Source organism: Plasmodium chabaudi (assembly GCF_900002335.3).
Source record: "Plasmodium chabaudi chabaudi strain AS genome assembly, chromosome: 10".
Lineage (NCBI taxonomy): Eukaryota > Apicomplexa > Aconoidasida > Haemosporida > Plasmodiidae > Plasmodium > Plasmodium chabaudi.
The window spans coordinates 12,092-29,190 of record NC_030110.2 but is presented as its reverse complement, the minus strand read 5'-3'; the positions used below and the strand labels follow the sequence as shown (position 1 = coordinate 29,190).

The 17,099-nt window shown below is 25.5% G+C and overlaps 3 protein-coding genes across 3 annotated transcripts; 2 read left to right on the top strand and 1 right to left on the bottom strand.

Annotated features, from left to right (window-relative positions):
* Positions 1-3,183: 3,183 nt before the first annotated feature.
* PCHAS_1000700 (acyl-CoA synthetase, putative) lies at positions 3,184-5,445 on the top strand (the record flags this gene model as incomplete). Its single annotated transcript, XM_016798232.1, has 1 exon — positions 3,184-5,445. One exon carries the CDS (start codon positions 3,184-3,186, stop codon positions 5,443-5,445), a length of 2,262 nt encoding a protein of 753 aa, XP_016655470.1.
* Positions 5,446-8,046: 2,601 nt separating this feature from the next.
* Positions 8,047-11,511, top strand: PCHAS_1000600 (CIR protein; the record flags this gene model as incomplete). Its single annotated transcript, XM_016798231.1, has 3 exons — positions 8,047-8,061; positions 8,197-11,064; positions 11,167-11,511. The coding sequence occupies 3 exons, from the start codon at positions 8,047-8,049 to the stop codon at positions 11,509-11,511; spliced, it is 3,228 nt and encodes a 1,075-aa protein (XP_016655469.1).
* A 919-nt stretch (positions 11,512-12,430) lies between these two features.
* On the bottom strand, positions 12,431-13,906 carry PCHAS_1000500 (fam-a protein; the record flags this gene model as incomplete). Its single annotated transcript, XM_016798230.1, has 6 exons — positions 12,431-12,457; positions 12,614-12,844; positions 12,939-13,048; positions 13,219-13,288; positions 13,378-13,615; positions 13,776-13,906. The coding sequence occupies 6 exons, from the start codon at positions 13,904-13,906 to the stop codon at positions 12,431-12,433; spliced, it is 807 nt and encodes a 268-aa protein (XP_016655468.1).
* Between the last annotated feature and the right edge of the window lie 3,193 nt (positions 13,907-17,099).

The window sequence follows — 17,099 nt, the reverse complement described above, 5'->3', positions numbered from 1 at the left end:
TATAGATGCATGGAATACCGATCGAGAATCGACAATATAACATTGTCTATAAAATATTATTGTGCATCTAACATTTTTAATAATACAATAAAAATCGAACTATATATACAACGTTTTCAAGTTTTAATTGTAGTTATTATTCCTTTTTGTATTTCCTTTACATTTGTATTAAAATTAATTAGCATTAATAGATATAGTTTTATAGGCTTTTATTTATTTTCCATAAAAGTATAATACTCGATTACTCACCACTAATTTTTAAACTTCATAATTTTAAGGTATAAATAATTTATATTTTAAATAGTTAAAAGATAAAATATAAGTATATAAATAAAATTTCATATAATATTTTGTTCTAATAATTATAAATAATATGATAAATAGAATATCATTATATATCTATGCATATAAACTGGTAAAATATTATACAATAACTAATATTGAAATATTGTTTTATTGTGAAAACTTCATATAATTAAATATTAATTTATCGAAAAGGCAAATAATAATTAATTATATTTGAACTAATACATTTTTACTAGGTTATTATATATATGCAAGTTTATAAATTTATATTTTAAATATATTGCTTTTACAATATGATATATGCTATAAAATGTTATACTTTAAAACAGTGAAACAAAGAAAAATTACTAATTGGTTTAAAGTATTCCTCTTTATTGCATTAATTATCTCATTGTAGTATACAGTGATATATCAGTAACAATAAAATACGAAAAATATATTATATTTATTTGATACATTACATGGGTATAATTTCATTATACATATTCTTAAACATGTGATGATATTATAATTGTACGTATAAAAGATCAGGGTTTAGGGATATTTTAAAATAAATAGCTATTTTTAACGTAAAATAACTATACTAGGCACATGTTAAATATTAATTATATGGAAATATTAAGTTTCAGTAAATATAATACAATAAGAATAAAAATTGTCTTGATTTTATGACCACAACTATATAATCAATATGTATGCTCATAAAATATTGCCACATTTGAACTGTACGAGTACATATTTTTTTTTTCATAAACTATATTTTGCTCATCTTTTCATTTTTCGATAAGCAATAACGATTAACTTTAATCCCGCTATAATTATTGTAAGCATATTGTAGTGTTAAAGTATGCATATGCAATATATTTCACTTTTCTTTAATTTTATTACATACATTTTACATTAATTCAGCACATTTCATTAAAATCATTTTTATATACACAATAACTTCAATATGTAGAGAATAAGCAGTAACCAATTATATGACCTACCGCCCAAAGGACCGAATATAAATGTCCAAAGAACATCTATAGTTCGCAATTATGTAAATTTACGCAGAAAGGCATTTCACATTATTAATGATAGAAATAATGTTTATTTAATAAATTTTTTTTGATATTCTTTAGGACGTTAAATGTCAATACATTTTTGTTGCAAAGAAGTATTTACAGAAAGAAGATAATTATTGTAAGGATTAAACTGAAAAATGCATGCAATACATGTACCAATATATTATGAAATTAAGTTTCCCTTTTTAATTAGTGAAACTGAGTTATACAACAGCTAATAGGCATGTAGAAAATTATCTTAGGAACACGCATATGCACATATATATTCCATTTTATTTTACTTATTATCACCACTTTGTTACAATATGCAGTTATTCCTCGGGGGAATATAAAACTATTACAAAAGTATTTTCGAAAGGAATAAATCAAATGTATATAACCAACCCGAGAAATGAATTAACTTAATTATATTTGATATAAATGACATAAAATCACAACCAAATTCAATTGGCACGTCTCTCTCGGGGAAGTATATTGAATTCGTCGAAACGGGTTTATGATAATACACATGTATGCATTGGATATATCACTCCGATTTATTTTTTCTTAGAGAATGTGTAATTTGCCTTGCAGAAGAACGAAACACCGATATGCTACCATGTAGGAATATATGTCTTTGCAATACAGTAATTTAAATATGTTGTTATATTTACGCGAAAAGGGTTTATGCGTCTTTTTAATGCATACCTCATATTTTATATCAAAATAATTAAGATTTGTGCATCTCCAATACGTAATATACGCAAATATTATTGATAATTTTGACATTTTTTTACTATCGTTTTCTTTAAAGCGCGCCAATACTGACATAATGCAAAACACGAAATTTCCTAGTTGTAGGCAATGTAAAGTTAAATATGTTTATGTATATTTTAATTATTTTGAAAAAATATATAGCTGTAAAAATTATATACGTATGCATATATTACCCCCATTTAATACGTAGTGTTTGATAAGTTAAATAAAACAAAATAAATGGCATAAACATACAAAGATCATACCTATTTTTTTTTAATTATATATTTTCAATTAATGTTTATGCATTATAGGCGTTAAAGGGTTGTTGCAGATTGCAGTTGAGAACAAAATTGGATTACCTTATTGAATAAAGAGAGAGATGGAATTGACATTCCCTTTTTATCATATATAAATTTGAAAAAATTAAAATGGGTGTTTGCATAATATAAACGTATGTAGGCACATTTTTTCTCTCTAATTTGTTATTTATTTCTATATATTATTGTTATTTTTATTATTATTATATTATTACAATGATTATGGTTATGCTTATTATTATGCATGCATGTTTATATGGTCAAACACTATTATATTTTATCTGTAAAAATATATAGGTTTATATAAATAAAAAATATATTATTATTTATATTAATATATTTTAAATTACAAATTTTAATTAATTGGAATATTTAAAAAAAAATATAATTTTCTTTGTTTTGTTAGGTTATATATATATTTATATGTTTATATATATTATAAGTATATATAAATCCATACATGAAAAAATCGAATATTTCAATTTAATCTGGAGTTGTTAGACTAATATTCAGAACAAATGTTGTAATTAATATTTTTGATGAAATTACATTAATTGTTTTAAATTATCTTGAAAACAACACGTGCACTAAAGTATCCCAAATATTCACGTTTTTTTGTATTTTTTGCCAATTTTTCGTTTATTTAATCATTGCGTTTTTTATATATCATGATAAAAAAATATAATTGTTTATCTATGGCAACTATTTGCAGTCAATATAACTATTTATAATTGAATTTATTAATAGTAAAAAAAATGAAGCTTTATAGCTTGTTGGGGGTAATAATTTATGCATTGGTGCCATCGAAGTATAAATGTCAAAATAAAAAGGAGGGCGCTATTTTGTATGCTAAAGTGCATACATCATCGCCCAATGAAAAAGAATCAGACGTCTATAAAGCATTAGATAAACCAGATCCAGGATATAAGCATATTCTTGATTTAGTAATGGAAACAGGACAAAAAAACCCCAATATGACTGCAATAATTGAAAATGCATATGGAAAACGCGCTGAAACATATACATTCAAAACGTTGATAGACAAAGTTAATGCATTTTCATCTGTTTTAGATTCATATGATGGAGGTGTTCCTGAAAAATCATATGATGAAAAAGAAAATGATGGTAAATTTAAAATATTAGGTATATATGGAAATAACTCTATGAATTGGCTAGTAGCAGATATGGCTGCTATGAATAGTAGTATTACTAGCTTAGTTATGCATTCGAGATTTAGTATTGATGAAGTTATTGAGATTTTAAATGAATCTAAATTAGAATGGCTATGTTTAGACTTAAAACACGCACAAGCAATATTAGAAAGAACAAAGGATTTACCACATTTAAAAAAACTTATAATACTTGATCATATCCCAAAGGATGATCCTAAGAAGCAAAAAGAATTAAATAAAAACAATAATACTGAAAAAAAATCCTTAAAAGGTTCCCGTAAAATGAAGAAATTGCCATCTACTGCTGAAGAAATAGAATATAAAGAACTACTTGAAAAAGATAAACAAAATTTATATGATACATATATGAAAGTCGAAGAAACTGCAAAAAAACACAAAATAGAAATTCTTACGATGGAATATGCTATGGAAAAATTGGCTCAGCGTGGTACAGCTAAAAAGAAGCAAAATAAATCTCCAAATTTTATTAGTACGATTATTTATACTTCCGGAACGTCAGGAAAACCAAAAGGTGTTATGCTAAGTAACCAAAATTTATATAATGCAATTGTAGCATCTAAAAATTCCCAATTACTTGAATATTTTTCAGTAAAATATCATTTATCTTATTTACCTTTGTCGCACGTATTTGAAAGAGTAGTTATGTACTATTGCCTATCTGGAGGGGCTTCAATAAATATATTTAGTAACAATATAAAATATTTTAAAGACGATTTGATAGGATCTGGATCAAGTATAATAATTGGTGTTCCTAAAATTTTTAATAAACTTTACGGTGATATACAAACAGAAATAGCTAATCTTCCGCCAGTAAAAAAATTTATTGTAAACAAAGCGCTAGACATACGTAGATCGCATAGACATGGTAAACTTGATCGTCTTGTTGAATCTATCACAGGTGTTTCTAAAAAAATAAGAAATAAAATAAACCCATCGTTGAAATCGTTTTTTAATGGTGGTGGAAAATTATCATCCGACGTTGAAAGTGAGTTATCACTTTTATTAGATATTGATATATATCAAGGATTTGGTATGACCGAAACAACTGGGCCAATATTTATGCAAGACACTAAAGATAAAAGTATTGATACTGTTGGTGGACCATATATAAAAACTGTTGAATATAAAGTATCAACATGGGAAACATATGATGCTAAATCAAAACCACCAAAAGGAGAATTATTAATTAAAAGTGATCAATTATTTAGAGGATATTTCTTAAAAGATGATTTAACAAAAAGCTTATTCACAAAAGATAAATATTTTAAAACAGGTGATGTTGTACAAATTAATAACAATGGATCGATCACATTTTTAGATAGATCTAAAGGTTTACTTAAATTATCTCAAGGTGAATATATAGAAACAGAAACTTTAAATAATCTATACTCAATGATTCCATATATTAATTATTGTGTAGCACATGCCGACGATACAATGGATGGACCTATGGCAATTTTATCTGTTGATAAAAATTTGTTTTCACAACATTTAGAAAATGATGGTATACTTAAGAAATTAAATATAACTAGAAAAGAGTTTATGGATAAAGTATTAGATGAAGAAGTTAATACAAAAAAAGAGTATGTTGATTATATTAAAAAAGATATGTTAGAAGCCTATAATAAAACAAATTTAAGTAGATATAACTTAATTAATGATATATATATCACAATGGGATTATGGGACACCTCGAATTATTTAACACCAACTTTTAAAGTAAAGCGATTTAAATTAATAAAAGATTACGATTTTTACTTCCAACAAGTGAAATCCAAATATAAAGACAAACTAAAAGGTCAAAAAGCTCCTGCAAAAAATTAGTCAACTATCACCATATTATGGATTTCATTTTATATCTTTTGTTCACCCTTATATTTTGTATCTTACATGAAAACTTGTTTTTTGTTTATCTACAAAATAAAATCGAATTTTTTGTAATTCCAATTATATAAATAATTTTAAATAATTAAAATTTTGTTGTTTATTGTTTTTATTACACACAAAAAAAACTTTTGTCATTCTTTGTCTTATAAATTTATTTGTCAATTCCCGTAAAATAAGGGAATGTATTAAATAAATATGTACATAAAATATAAGCAATTTGTTTATTAACACTTGGTAATATTTAAAGTTTATGTTCTTATATTTTCAAATTATATAATGGAGGGGGAATGGTTTAGGGTTCATGGCGATATTGAATCATGAATAGCACATTATGTTTCTTTATTTGATGAAACATATTAGCAAAATTTATTATTTGTATCATATTTATTTTAATTTCAATTATAAAGTTCCCAAGAAAAACTGTAACAACAAAACTGAACAGGCATCTATAAATTATAATAAAAAACATTTTGAATATTACTCTATATTACAATATATATTCAGATTAATATATGTGTTTGTAACATTAATTAAACAAACTACTAATATATAATAATAAAATGTAGATTCATAAACAATCGATCGAGGTTCGACAATACAGCGTTATCTATAAAAGGCATATTATGCATCTAACATTTTTAATAACACAATAAAAATTGAACTATATATACAATATTTTAAGTTTATAATTTTGAGGTATAAATAAATTATATTTTAAAATAGTTAAAAATAAAATATAAGTATATTAATAAAATTTCATATCATATTTTGCTTTAATAATTATAAATAATATAATAGATAGAACTATAATTATTATATGCCTATACATATAATCTAATAAAATATTTTACTAATAACTAATATTAAAATATTGATTTATTTTGGAAAATTCATATAATTAAATATTAATTTATCGAAAAGGGAAATAATAATTAATTCACATGGAACTAATAATATTTTTATTAGGTCATTATATATATACAAGCTTTAAAATAATTTAAATATATTGTTATTATAAAATAATATTAATGTTATAAAATACTTGATTTAAAAAATATGAAACACGGAAATATTATCCATTGATTTAAAGTATTTTTATTAAGCGCATTAAATACTCCGTTGTACCATACAGCGATATAACAGGAAGTAACAATGATAACAATAAAGCATTAAATATGAAAAAATCATTAAATTAATTTGATTCGAATCCGTTGATGTATATTAATTATATATATTATTAAAACTGTGATAAAACTGAAAAGATGCAGAAAATAAAAAATAATTATTATAATTTATACTTGAGTATAATTCTAATATAGTAATATTAATACTAAAAAGTCATGCATGATCAATTCTATTAATAATTTGAATAAAAATATAGTTTTCTATATTGAGCTAAATATTTCATTATAAAATATGTAGTATATAATATGCTTAGGTTCTAAGTAGCAATATGCACTAAAATGGTAAACCAGCATATATTGTTTCTAAAAGTTCATTATTACATCTAATCAAGAGTAATTGTTAAAATAATAAAAGCAAAAAATTTAAAGAAAGTTAAATGAGAGTAATTTGTTGAATTCGCTTTTATAGCTTATAATTGGAGTTCGTATTTATATATTACCAAATAGTTAATAAGAATGATAATATATATTTATATATACTAATTTTAAATCCCGTTCAGGTGCCATGTTATTTTAATTTGTAATTATTACGTTAATTTTAATTGCACATTTTGAGTTTGAATTTTAGAAAGATACATAAATATGAAGCATAATATTATTTATTAAAATGTATTTATGTATTAGGAATGTTTTCATATAAACAAAGTTATTGCACATTCTAAATGAAATACTCATTTATGCTATTAATTAAAATATAAATACAAACTAAATATCATATATTTAGGAAAATTAATAATAAGTTATTTTTTGTATATCATAATTTAAATAAATAATTTGATTTATATTTATTAGAATTAACGCTAAAAAATGGAATACTTGTATGGAACAATAACTTATTTCAACATATGGCATCAATAATGAGATACAAATATATTTTTAACAATTATAGTGATAATATATTTCTAATTCTTTATATATTTATAGTAATATATTCTTCGATATCGCTTTATTAAAGGAATATAGAGAGCTATAATTATAAGGAGATATATTTGATTTAAATTATTACAAGGCTGTCAAATTATACAATTGTTTTATGCCCGCTGCTATTAAAAATAGCGATTTTGTGTGGAAATTGTATTTTGCATCTAAGACAAAAAATCTTTTAAACAATTCAAAAATTAAGATAATTAAGATACTTGTGATAAAATTAAATATAATGTTTTTTTAGTAATAATATTGAATTATTATTCTATATTTATTTAAATAACCAGCATAATAAGAATATGGTTAATTTACGATATTAATTATGCATATAAATTAAGTAATTGTATAACTTATTTGGCACTATATATACTTTACATAAAATATAATATGACGCTAATTAATTTACAAACTAAAACCCAACCCCATTATAATGGAGATAGAATCGGTAAATACACTTTTTTAAATAAAAATAATTTATTGTATTTCAGGTTTTACATGAGCTGTTAATTATCATTAGCTTCATTTTAATAACTTTTTTAGTAATAGATATTTTATTAATTTTCTAAAAATGCTTTCTTAGTCTAACCTATTTCTTGGAGTTGAGGAACTTTTTGATGGTAAATCTGTTGACGTGGGCAAATTTAACGCTAACTATCAAGTACCCACTTATTGCCCTGAAAAAAAGGGATATAGAAGCTGTAATAATGATTATCAAAGGATCAACGCTATTGGCTCACATTTGCATATGGAATTAGATACTAAAGATACCAATATATATGGAGGAGGCAATAATAAAAGATTTATGGAATATTTAATTATGTGGTTAAGTCATATATTATATAAGAAATTAGAAAATAACACCATCACTTTAAAATCTGCTCATGAAAAACATTTAAAGGAGAATTTTGGAAATTATAACTATTGGAACCTCTTAGGCAAAAAATTTTATCTGACGGATTCTAATATTGCAGTTATGAATGTGCTTTATTTTTTATTTCAGCAAATTTGTGATACAATTAAGGAATATAACAAAGAAAATGTATTAGGACACGAATACGCAAACAAGGCCGTTCAAAGTTATATTATGTATAGTCAAATTTATAAATATATTAATAAGTGTGATCCGTATCTTGAATTATTGGATCATTTAAAAACACCATATGACAACTTCATAAAAACTGCAAAAAGTAAAAATCTCCACGGCGATGATATACTTAATCAGCTTCATGAACTTCCACCGATAAATAAAAAAAAGTTTGAATCTAGCTTCGAAAGTCCAGGATGCAAAAAAGTGCATAAAAGGTTAGAAAATAACAAGTCCAAGATTATAAAAATGGGAATTAAAATGTTAAAGGATGATGCAAAAAAAAAACCACAGAGCACACCTAATTCAGCAGGATCTCAAGATACAGAAGATAATAGCGACGATGATGGGGACAGCGATGGGGACAGCGATGGGGACGACGATGATGACGACGATGATGACGACGATGATGACGACGATGATGATGATGATTCCGCAGGAAATTCATTGGATCAAATACAACATGGCCAGCAAGGAACATCACCAACACCACCACCGGGACCACAACAACAAGCTGCAAACCTAGGACCTGTACGATCACAACAAGGGCAACAAGGGCAACCACCAGCACCGCCAGCAGCACCGCCAGCAGCACCACCAGCAGCATCCCCAGCACCACCACAGCCAACAAATGGACAAATAGCATCTCCAATACTTACAACATCACCACCCGGTGCATCATCATCAACAGATACAACATCGTCGACGAGCGTATCAACATCAGCGAACACGGCAAATCCAAACACTATAACAACACCAATGACTACAAGACCTGGAACAAACCTAACACCATTACCAGGTACACAGAGTGGATCAATAAATACTCAAGATAATATGCAAACTGGACCAAATAATCTAAAAAGTTCAAAAGATAATTCACCAACGAAAACAAACCAAGTGGGTGGCTCCTCACCAACTTCCCAAGTACCAGGGCCGGGAACTCAAGGGACTAAACCAGGCGCATCATCTGATGGAACTGGTACACAAAAAAATCCAATTAGTAAACCAGGAGATACTGGAAGTAAAAGGGATCCAGCAAGCAATGCAATAAATCACCATCAAAATCCAGGTACTAGCCAAGGAGGCTCTGGTGGTGGTGGATCAGGTAGTGGAACAGGTGGTGGGCCTGGAAGTTTAGGAGGAGGATCAGGCAGTGGTGGAAGTGGTAAGTCTGGAACTCCAGGAGGTGGATCAGGTAGTGGTGCAGGTAGTGGTGCAGGTAGTGGAGCAGGTAGTGGAGCAGGAGGTGGATCAAGTGGTGGACCAGGAGGTGGACCAGGAGGTGCCGGATCAGGTAGTGGAGCAGGTGGCGGATCAAGTGGTGGGTCTGGAATCCCAGGAGGTGGGAAAGGCAGTGGAGCTAGGGGTGGAGCAGGAAATCCCGGAGGTGGAAAAGGTAGTGGAGCAAGTGGTGGGGGTGGAACTCCAGGAGGTGGATCAGGCAGTGGCGCAAGTGGTGGTGGAGCAGGAGGTGGAAAAGATAGTGGGGCAAATGGTGGATCAAGTGGCGGACCAAAGGCACCAGGGGATCAGGCTATAACGCACCCATCAGGAAAATCCAATAGAGGTTGGCTAGGAAATTGGGGAATTAGTTTTAATCCCATAAGTTATTTACCTAGTGCTTCCAGTATATATCAAGCTCCAAAGAATATTTTATTAAGTGCTACTAATCAAGTCAGCAGTGTATATAACAAAACTAAGAGCGTTGCGAAAGATGCTTATGATAGCGCTGTGGGCAAAGTAAGAACTGCTTATGATAACACTATGACCATTGTAAACGATACTTATAATAACACAGTGACTAGTATAACAAATACTTATAATAGCGCTACTAGTTATATTGGCAATGCTGTTAATAGTGTAACTAACCAATTGAATTCATTCGGTACTTCTCAATTAGGCAATAAACAATCTGGATCCAATAGTTTAGGGGGTGGGGCAGATCCATCTAATAACTCACAACAAATTCCGCAGCAACCAGTAACTCCACCAGTAACTCCACCGTCAAACCCGCCATCACCACCAGTAACATCACCATCAACCCCACAATCATCACAAACCACACCACTGTCGCAACCACAGTCTAACCAAGGGCAAGACCCACCACAAATCACAGCTCAAAATGGTGGAACTAGCACAGTGCAGCAACCTGTTCCAAACACTGGAGCAGGAATATCCCAAACGTCAACAAATTCTAGTACAGACCCACCAAGCACAGGAAATGGAAATAAAACACCTGGAATTGACATTAAAATGAATGAAAAACCATCAATATGGTGCATAGCACAAAATAAAAAATGTGACATACTAGGTATTGGTATTATATTTATTTCAATATCCATTGTTTTAGCAATTATGTATAAGGTAAATAATGTGCAACTATTAAATATATCATTTTAAAAATTTTCGTCACTAAATAATTACAAATATAAGAAATATATTATATTTCCCCCGTTTTTATTTTAGTATTTATCATTTGGATCGGCAAAAAATTCGAAGAAAGAAAAAAACATGAAAAGAGTTATAAATTTGGTTGATAAGAAAAAATCAATAGAAAAGGGGATCAACTCACGTGATGGAAAACAGAAAACACATATAATTATAAATTCAAAACATAAAAAAAAAAATACAAAAATGATTATAAATTTAGGCGATGGAAAAAAGACAAAAATAATTGTAAATTCAGTTAATGAAAAAATGCCATCATTAAATATATACAAACTTATGCAGGCCGACCCTATGCCATTTATTAATTTATTTTTGTTGTGGATTTTTTTTATTTATAAAAGAAAACGAGACACAATAGAATGATAATTTAATTAATGTCTTATGTTTTTTGTAAAGTTCAGATGCTTATGGCTCTATATTTAAAAGTACATATAAATAAATAACAATAATAAATAAGTAAATTCAGCTATTTCTATAAATGATTATGCTCAATGAGATAAATAAATTATGTATTTTTATGTAATAGTTGAATATAACATTATTATTTGTTATTTTCGTATTCTATAAACAGTTAGTAAAAATTATATAAAGATATAATGATATTTTCTAACAGAGATATATAAATATTTGTTTTATTGAATGAATAATAAATCAATGGAATAAAATAATGTATCACAAAGGTATCAATGTTACATATCTGTTAGTGATCCAATTTGGAATATGTGGTTTTATATTCTAAAAACTGAATCAATGGAAAAAGGGTTAATGCCTCAATTTACGAGTCAAAAAACGAAAGAGGAAAATAAATCATTAATAGCGTATTCAGATGGCAGAATTGATATAATTAATGCATGCCTTATTTGGAAGTAGTTAATTTTTGATGAAAGTTATTTGGTTTATAAGGACAATTAAGATCACAGAAATAATAAAAGAAAAACAAAACATATCAATTTTGAGTACAAAAAGTGAATTATCATAATAATATAAAAATATTGCCATAAATAAATATTTTTCATAAATTATAATACTTACGTTTGTGGTTTCCATGAATTAATATATATAGATGCATCCTAATATTAAACGCCATAAACAATTAATATACAAAAAAAATTCTTAAAACAAAAAAATATTATGATCGTAATTTAAATCAATCACTATGCATGGAAATAAATCGTTTTATTAACATAAATCTTCTAATATTATGGTGCTAAAATATGTATATGAAATACATGTTTATATATGAAGGAAAATGCTCCCAATCTTTTCCAATAATGCATTTGTGTTAAAAATAGTAAGAACGCCCATCAATCTAAGAAAAGAAACATAAATGGATGAATATATAAAACACAAAATTTTTTTGCAAATTATAGTATACATTATAAATATGCATATTTATTTAAAACGGTATTTTTTTAACAATTGTTGAAATATATTATTATATTATTAAAATTTGGATATCACTTACAGATGCGATATAGGTGACATCAACATGTGTGCTGCATTTTTTAATGTAGTATCCAGCTATGTTAACAAACGTTTTTTTTAGTTTTCCTCTTCTAATATAATCTTCAGAATCAATATCAATTTTGAATGAATTTGCATTTTCTATTATTGGGTTTTTATATTTTATATTGGAAGGGTGGTGATCATTTACATTTGGTGAAACCATGGCAATTATAGTTGTGTCATGCGATATCTACAAAATTAATAAAAGTGTATTTGAATAAATTGCATGTTATAATATGAGAAATACTATTTATAATGAAACAGAAGAGGAAAGGTTTCCTTACTTGAACTTTTTTGACTAAAGCATAAAAATATTTCTCACGGCGCAGCGGTCCATTTTTGTAACGTTGTTGTATCAATACTAAATTTGGATTGTACACACGTTCAATTTTTACTAAAAAACAATATTATAAAATTGCATAGATGAAATTAAAATAGTATGAATTTAAAGATATAGGAAACAACAAACCGTATCATATAACAATGGCAATAATAAATCGGGAATTTCCGAATAAATAGTAACAATAATATGTTAATTTGAATAATTATTTATGTTATGTATACCTTTAACAGAGCCATGCTCGAGGAAATTTTTACTATCGGGATCCCATATCTCGCTTATTACTTTATTATACTAATGGAAGCACGGATATATATATAAGTTATAATAATTTTTTAATTTAATTTGGTTTATAAAAATTAATATTGCTCGTTAATCGTTACCTTATTGTTGCAATAAACTTTATATTCCATTTTTTCAATATTTGTATAGTTATCATGTTTTTTTATATAATAATCTATACCACGATAAGGACTGTATGGATGTGATCTATAACCGTCTTTATTTGTTGCATGGTATTCTAACTGTTTTACAACTTCGTTCATAAGTTTTTCCGCTTCTATTGTTTCTTCGGGATTTGCACATAATAAGTGCTTGTTGTTTTCATATATTTCTCTTGAACTATCATTGATAAAAATGAACATATTTTTAATGTGTACAGAAATAAATGTATTGTATTTATATATGGCATTGTTGTATATGTATGTATTTAATATTATCATAATGAAATATGTAATATATATATATATAGAGAGAGATATATATTGTTGTATTTTCTTACGTAGGATAACGTTTTTTGAATTTGGGTTGCGTAGATTTTATTTGAGCGGCATCAGCTGCAAGGGCTTTATTATTCCCATATAGGAATATGCCTAAAAGAAACAAAACGATTTGAATATAAAATTTATTCATTTTCGAACAACACAACCAAATATTAAAATATATATTAGTATGTTTTTTAATCACAAATTAACAACTCGAAAATCTGAACAAGTATAATTAAAATTGAAGCAAATAATATTCTCCAATAAATATAAAAAACGAATATTTATTTTAAAAAATGCATATTATTACTTAAAAAACAATTTGTATGCTTTTATCATATTTATAAGTTTAATATATTTTTTATTTAAATAATTCAATCACAAGACAATGTAATACAGAATTTTTCATAAATAATGAATATCAAAAATATTATGATTCATAATTTCATTAATATATAATATTTAAAAATAAATCATTTTAATTAGATTATATAAATTACATTTTTAATATATACCATTGTGAATACACAGATTTGATGTTTTTACAATTGATCAAACTCATCTTAAAATTTGTAAAGCAACTCATTGGGCATGGAAATATATGCTTACATTAATAATTATATTAAAATCATTTTTTTGCTATTTGCTTCCATTTGTTTTACAAAATTTCTTTGATAATGCTCGTTTTAATATAAAGCGCGTCTATTTATTTTTAAATATTAAAATAAATAATTTAATCTGAGGAATGCAGTCAATTAATATATTAATAATATTACTATAATAATAATATTTTTTATCTCATAATAATAATATGGTCAAATATATATTATGAGAATCACACATTCGTGATTTTTTCATCACTTTTAATACACATTTTATTAAATAAAATTTTTATAGCAAAATTGTTAATTTTATAAAAATTATTTATTGGCAATAATATTGATGCCCATTTTTTTAATAAATAAATAAATAAGTACAAATTATAAATTTCCTTTTGATAGTAAAAATAGTATATATAAAATTAAAAAAATACAAATAAATATAATATAAAAATAAAATAATGAGATATAAAGTTGAAAAATCAAGAAACATATATATGTGCATACATAAAATTAATTTGTTTTTTATTTTAATATTCTTGATGCCGAGGCGTTCATGCATTATGGGTCAAGATTATGTATCATAGACTAAGGTTGTGCATTATGGGTCAAGATTATGTATCATGGGCTAAGGTTGTATATTATGGGTTATTGTTTTGTTCATTGAATCAGTGTTTTGAGATAGGGTTATGGGTATACTGTAATTTAATTTTTTGTAATTTGATAATATTATTGTCTGTATGTGTTGATTAAATATATGTATCACCACCGTATATTTTATCTCGAGATTATGTCTAAATATTTACTCAAAAAGGGGTATACTCATTAATATGAAAGGGGTCGCATACCATATTTTCCATAAAGTATAATACTTCTATTTGATATTCTCATATATATTAAATGTGACAATATTATAACTTCACATTTTATAATTTATTGCTAATTTGGGGCTAACTATGCATAAGAACCTTTATTATCTATTATATAAGATTTATTAGTCCATATATATATTGAATCATGAATAGCATAGCATGTTTCTTTATTTGATGAAGCATATTACTTAGAAAAACTTATTATTTGTACCATATTTATTTTAATTTCAATTATAACGTTCCCTAGCCAAGCTATAATAATAAAACTATATATGCATCTATATATTATAATAAAAATCATTTTGAATATTCCTCTATATTACAATATATATTCAGATTAATATATGTGTTTGTAGCATTAATTAAACAAACTACTAATATATAATAATAAAATATAGATTCATAAACTATCGATCGATGTTCGATAATACAACGTTACCTATAAAAGGCATATTATGCATCTAACATTTTTAATAATACATAAAAAATTCACTATATATATGGATACTGTCCTTTTAACTTTCAGTTATATATATCATTTTATGTTAAAGTTTCAAATTCAAATAATAGGAATAATTCTATATACATTAATTTATTTAATATAAAGGATAATATTATATTAATCATTATTAATTTTTAAACTATATAGCTTTGATGTATAAATAAATTATATTTTAAAATAGTTAAAAGATAAAATATAAGTATATTAAAAAAATTTATATCACATTTTGCTCTAGTAATTATAAATAATATTATAGATGGAATGGCATTATTATTATAGGATTATAGATATAATATAATAAAATACTTTACTAATAAATAATATTGAAATATTTTATTGTGTAAATTTCATATAATTAAATATGAATATTAATTTTGTCGAAAAGGAATATAATAATTAAATTTCTTTGAGCTAATAATATTTATATTAGGTTATTATATATGCACAACCTTTAAAATAATTTAAATATATTGTTATTACGAAATAATATATATTCTAAAATGTCCACATTAAAGCAATAAAATACGGAAATATTATACATTGATTTAAAGTGCTCCTATTAAGTGCATTAAATGTATCACTGTAGTATACAATGCTATAGCCCAAACAACAATAACAATATTAGATTAATATATTATGTTTATTTGATACACAATATAGATATAAATTTATTATATATATTCTTAAAGGTATAACGAAATTAAAATTGTATGCATAAAACATCAAATGAAATATTACAATTTTGATTTAGTATTTTTTTAATGTGTTAATATTAGAATTAACGATACCAATAAAAATAACAATAATTCTCCTAAAAAGTATAGTTTTTATATCTAAAACTAAATACTTTTTATTATAAAATATACAATCATAATATATGTTTAGGTTCTAATAAAATTGGGGTTATAAAATGTAAATTATGTTGCACTGCTCCAAAATTAATTGATCATTCCAACCAAAGAGTACAATTATAAATTAAACAAACAATCGGTTTAAAATAACTTATATGAAAACATTTTTATCAAACTCATTTTGATAACATAAAACCGCGTTTATTATATATTCACATATCACATAGTTAATAAGAAAGAAAAATGTGATATATACTAATTATTATTCTAAAAATATATTATATGCAATGACATATTTAAGTTTATAATTAGCTCAATAAATATGGCTCATTGTTAATTGTTGTGTTAAATCATAGAAAGATGGTCAAAATATATTATAAAAGAACCCATAGAGTATATTCCTAAATTGGCCCACATAGGAATAAAAGCCAAGTTATTGGATTTATTAAAATGGATCATGAATTTATATGTATTTATGTATATGCAATTAGAAATGGAAAAATGCAACTTAATTTGA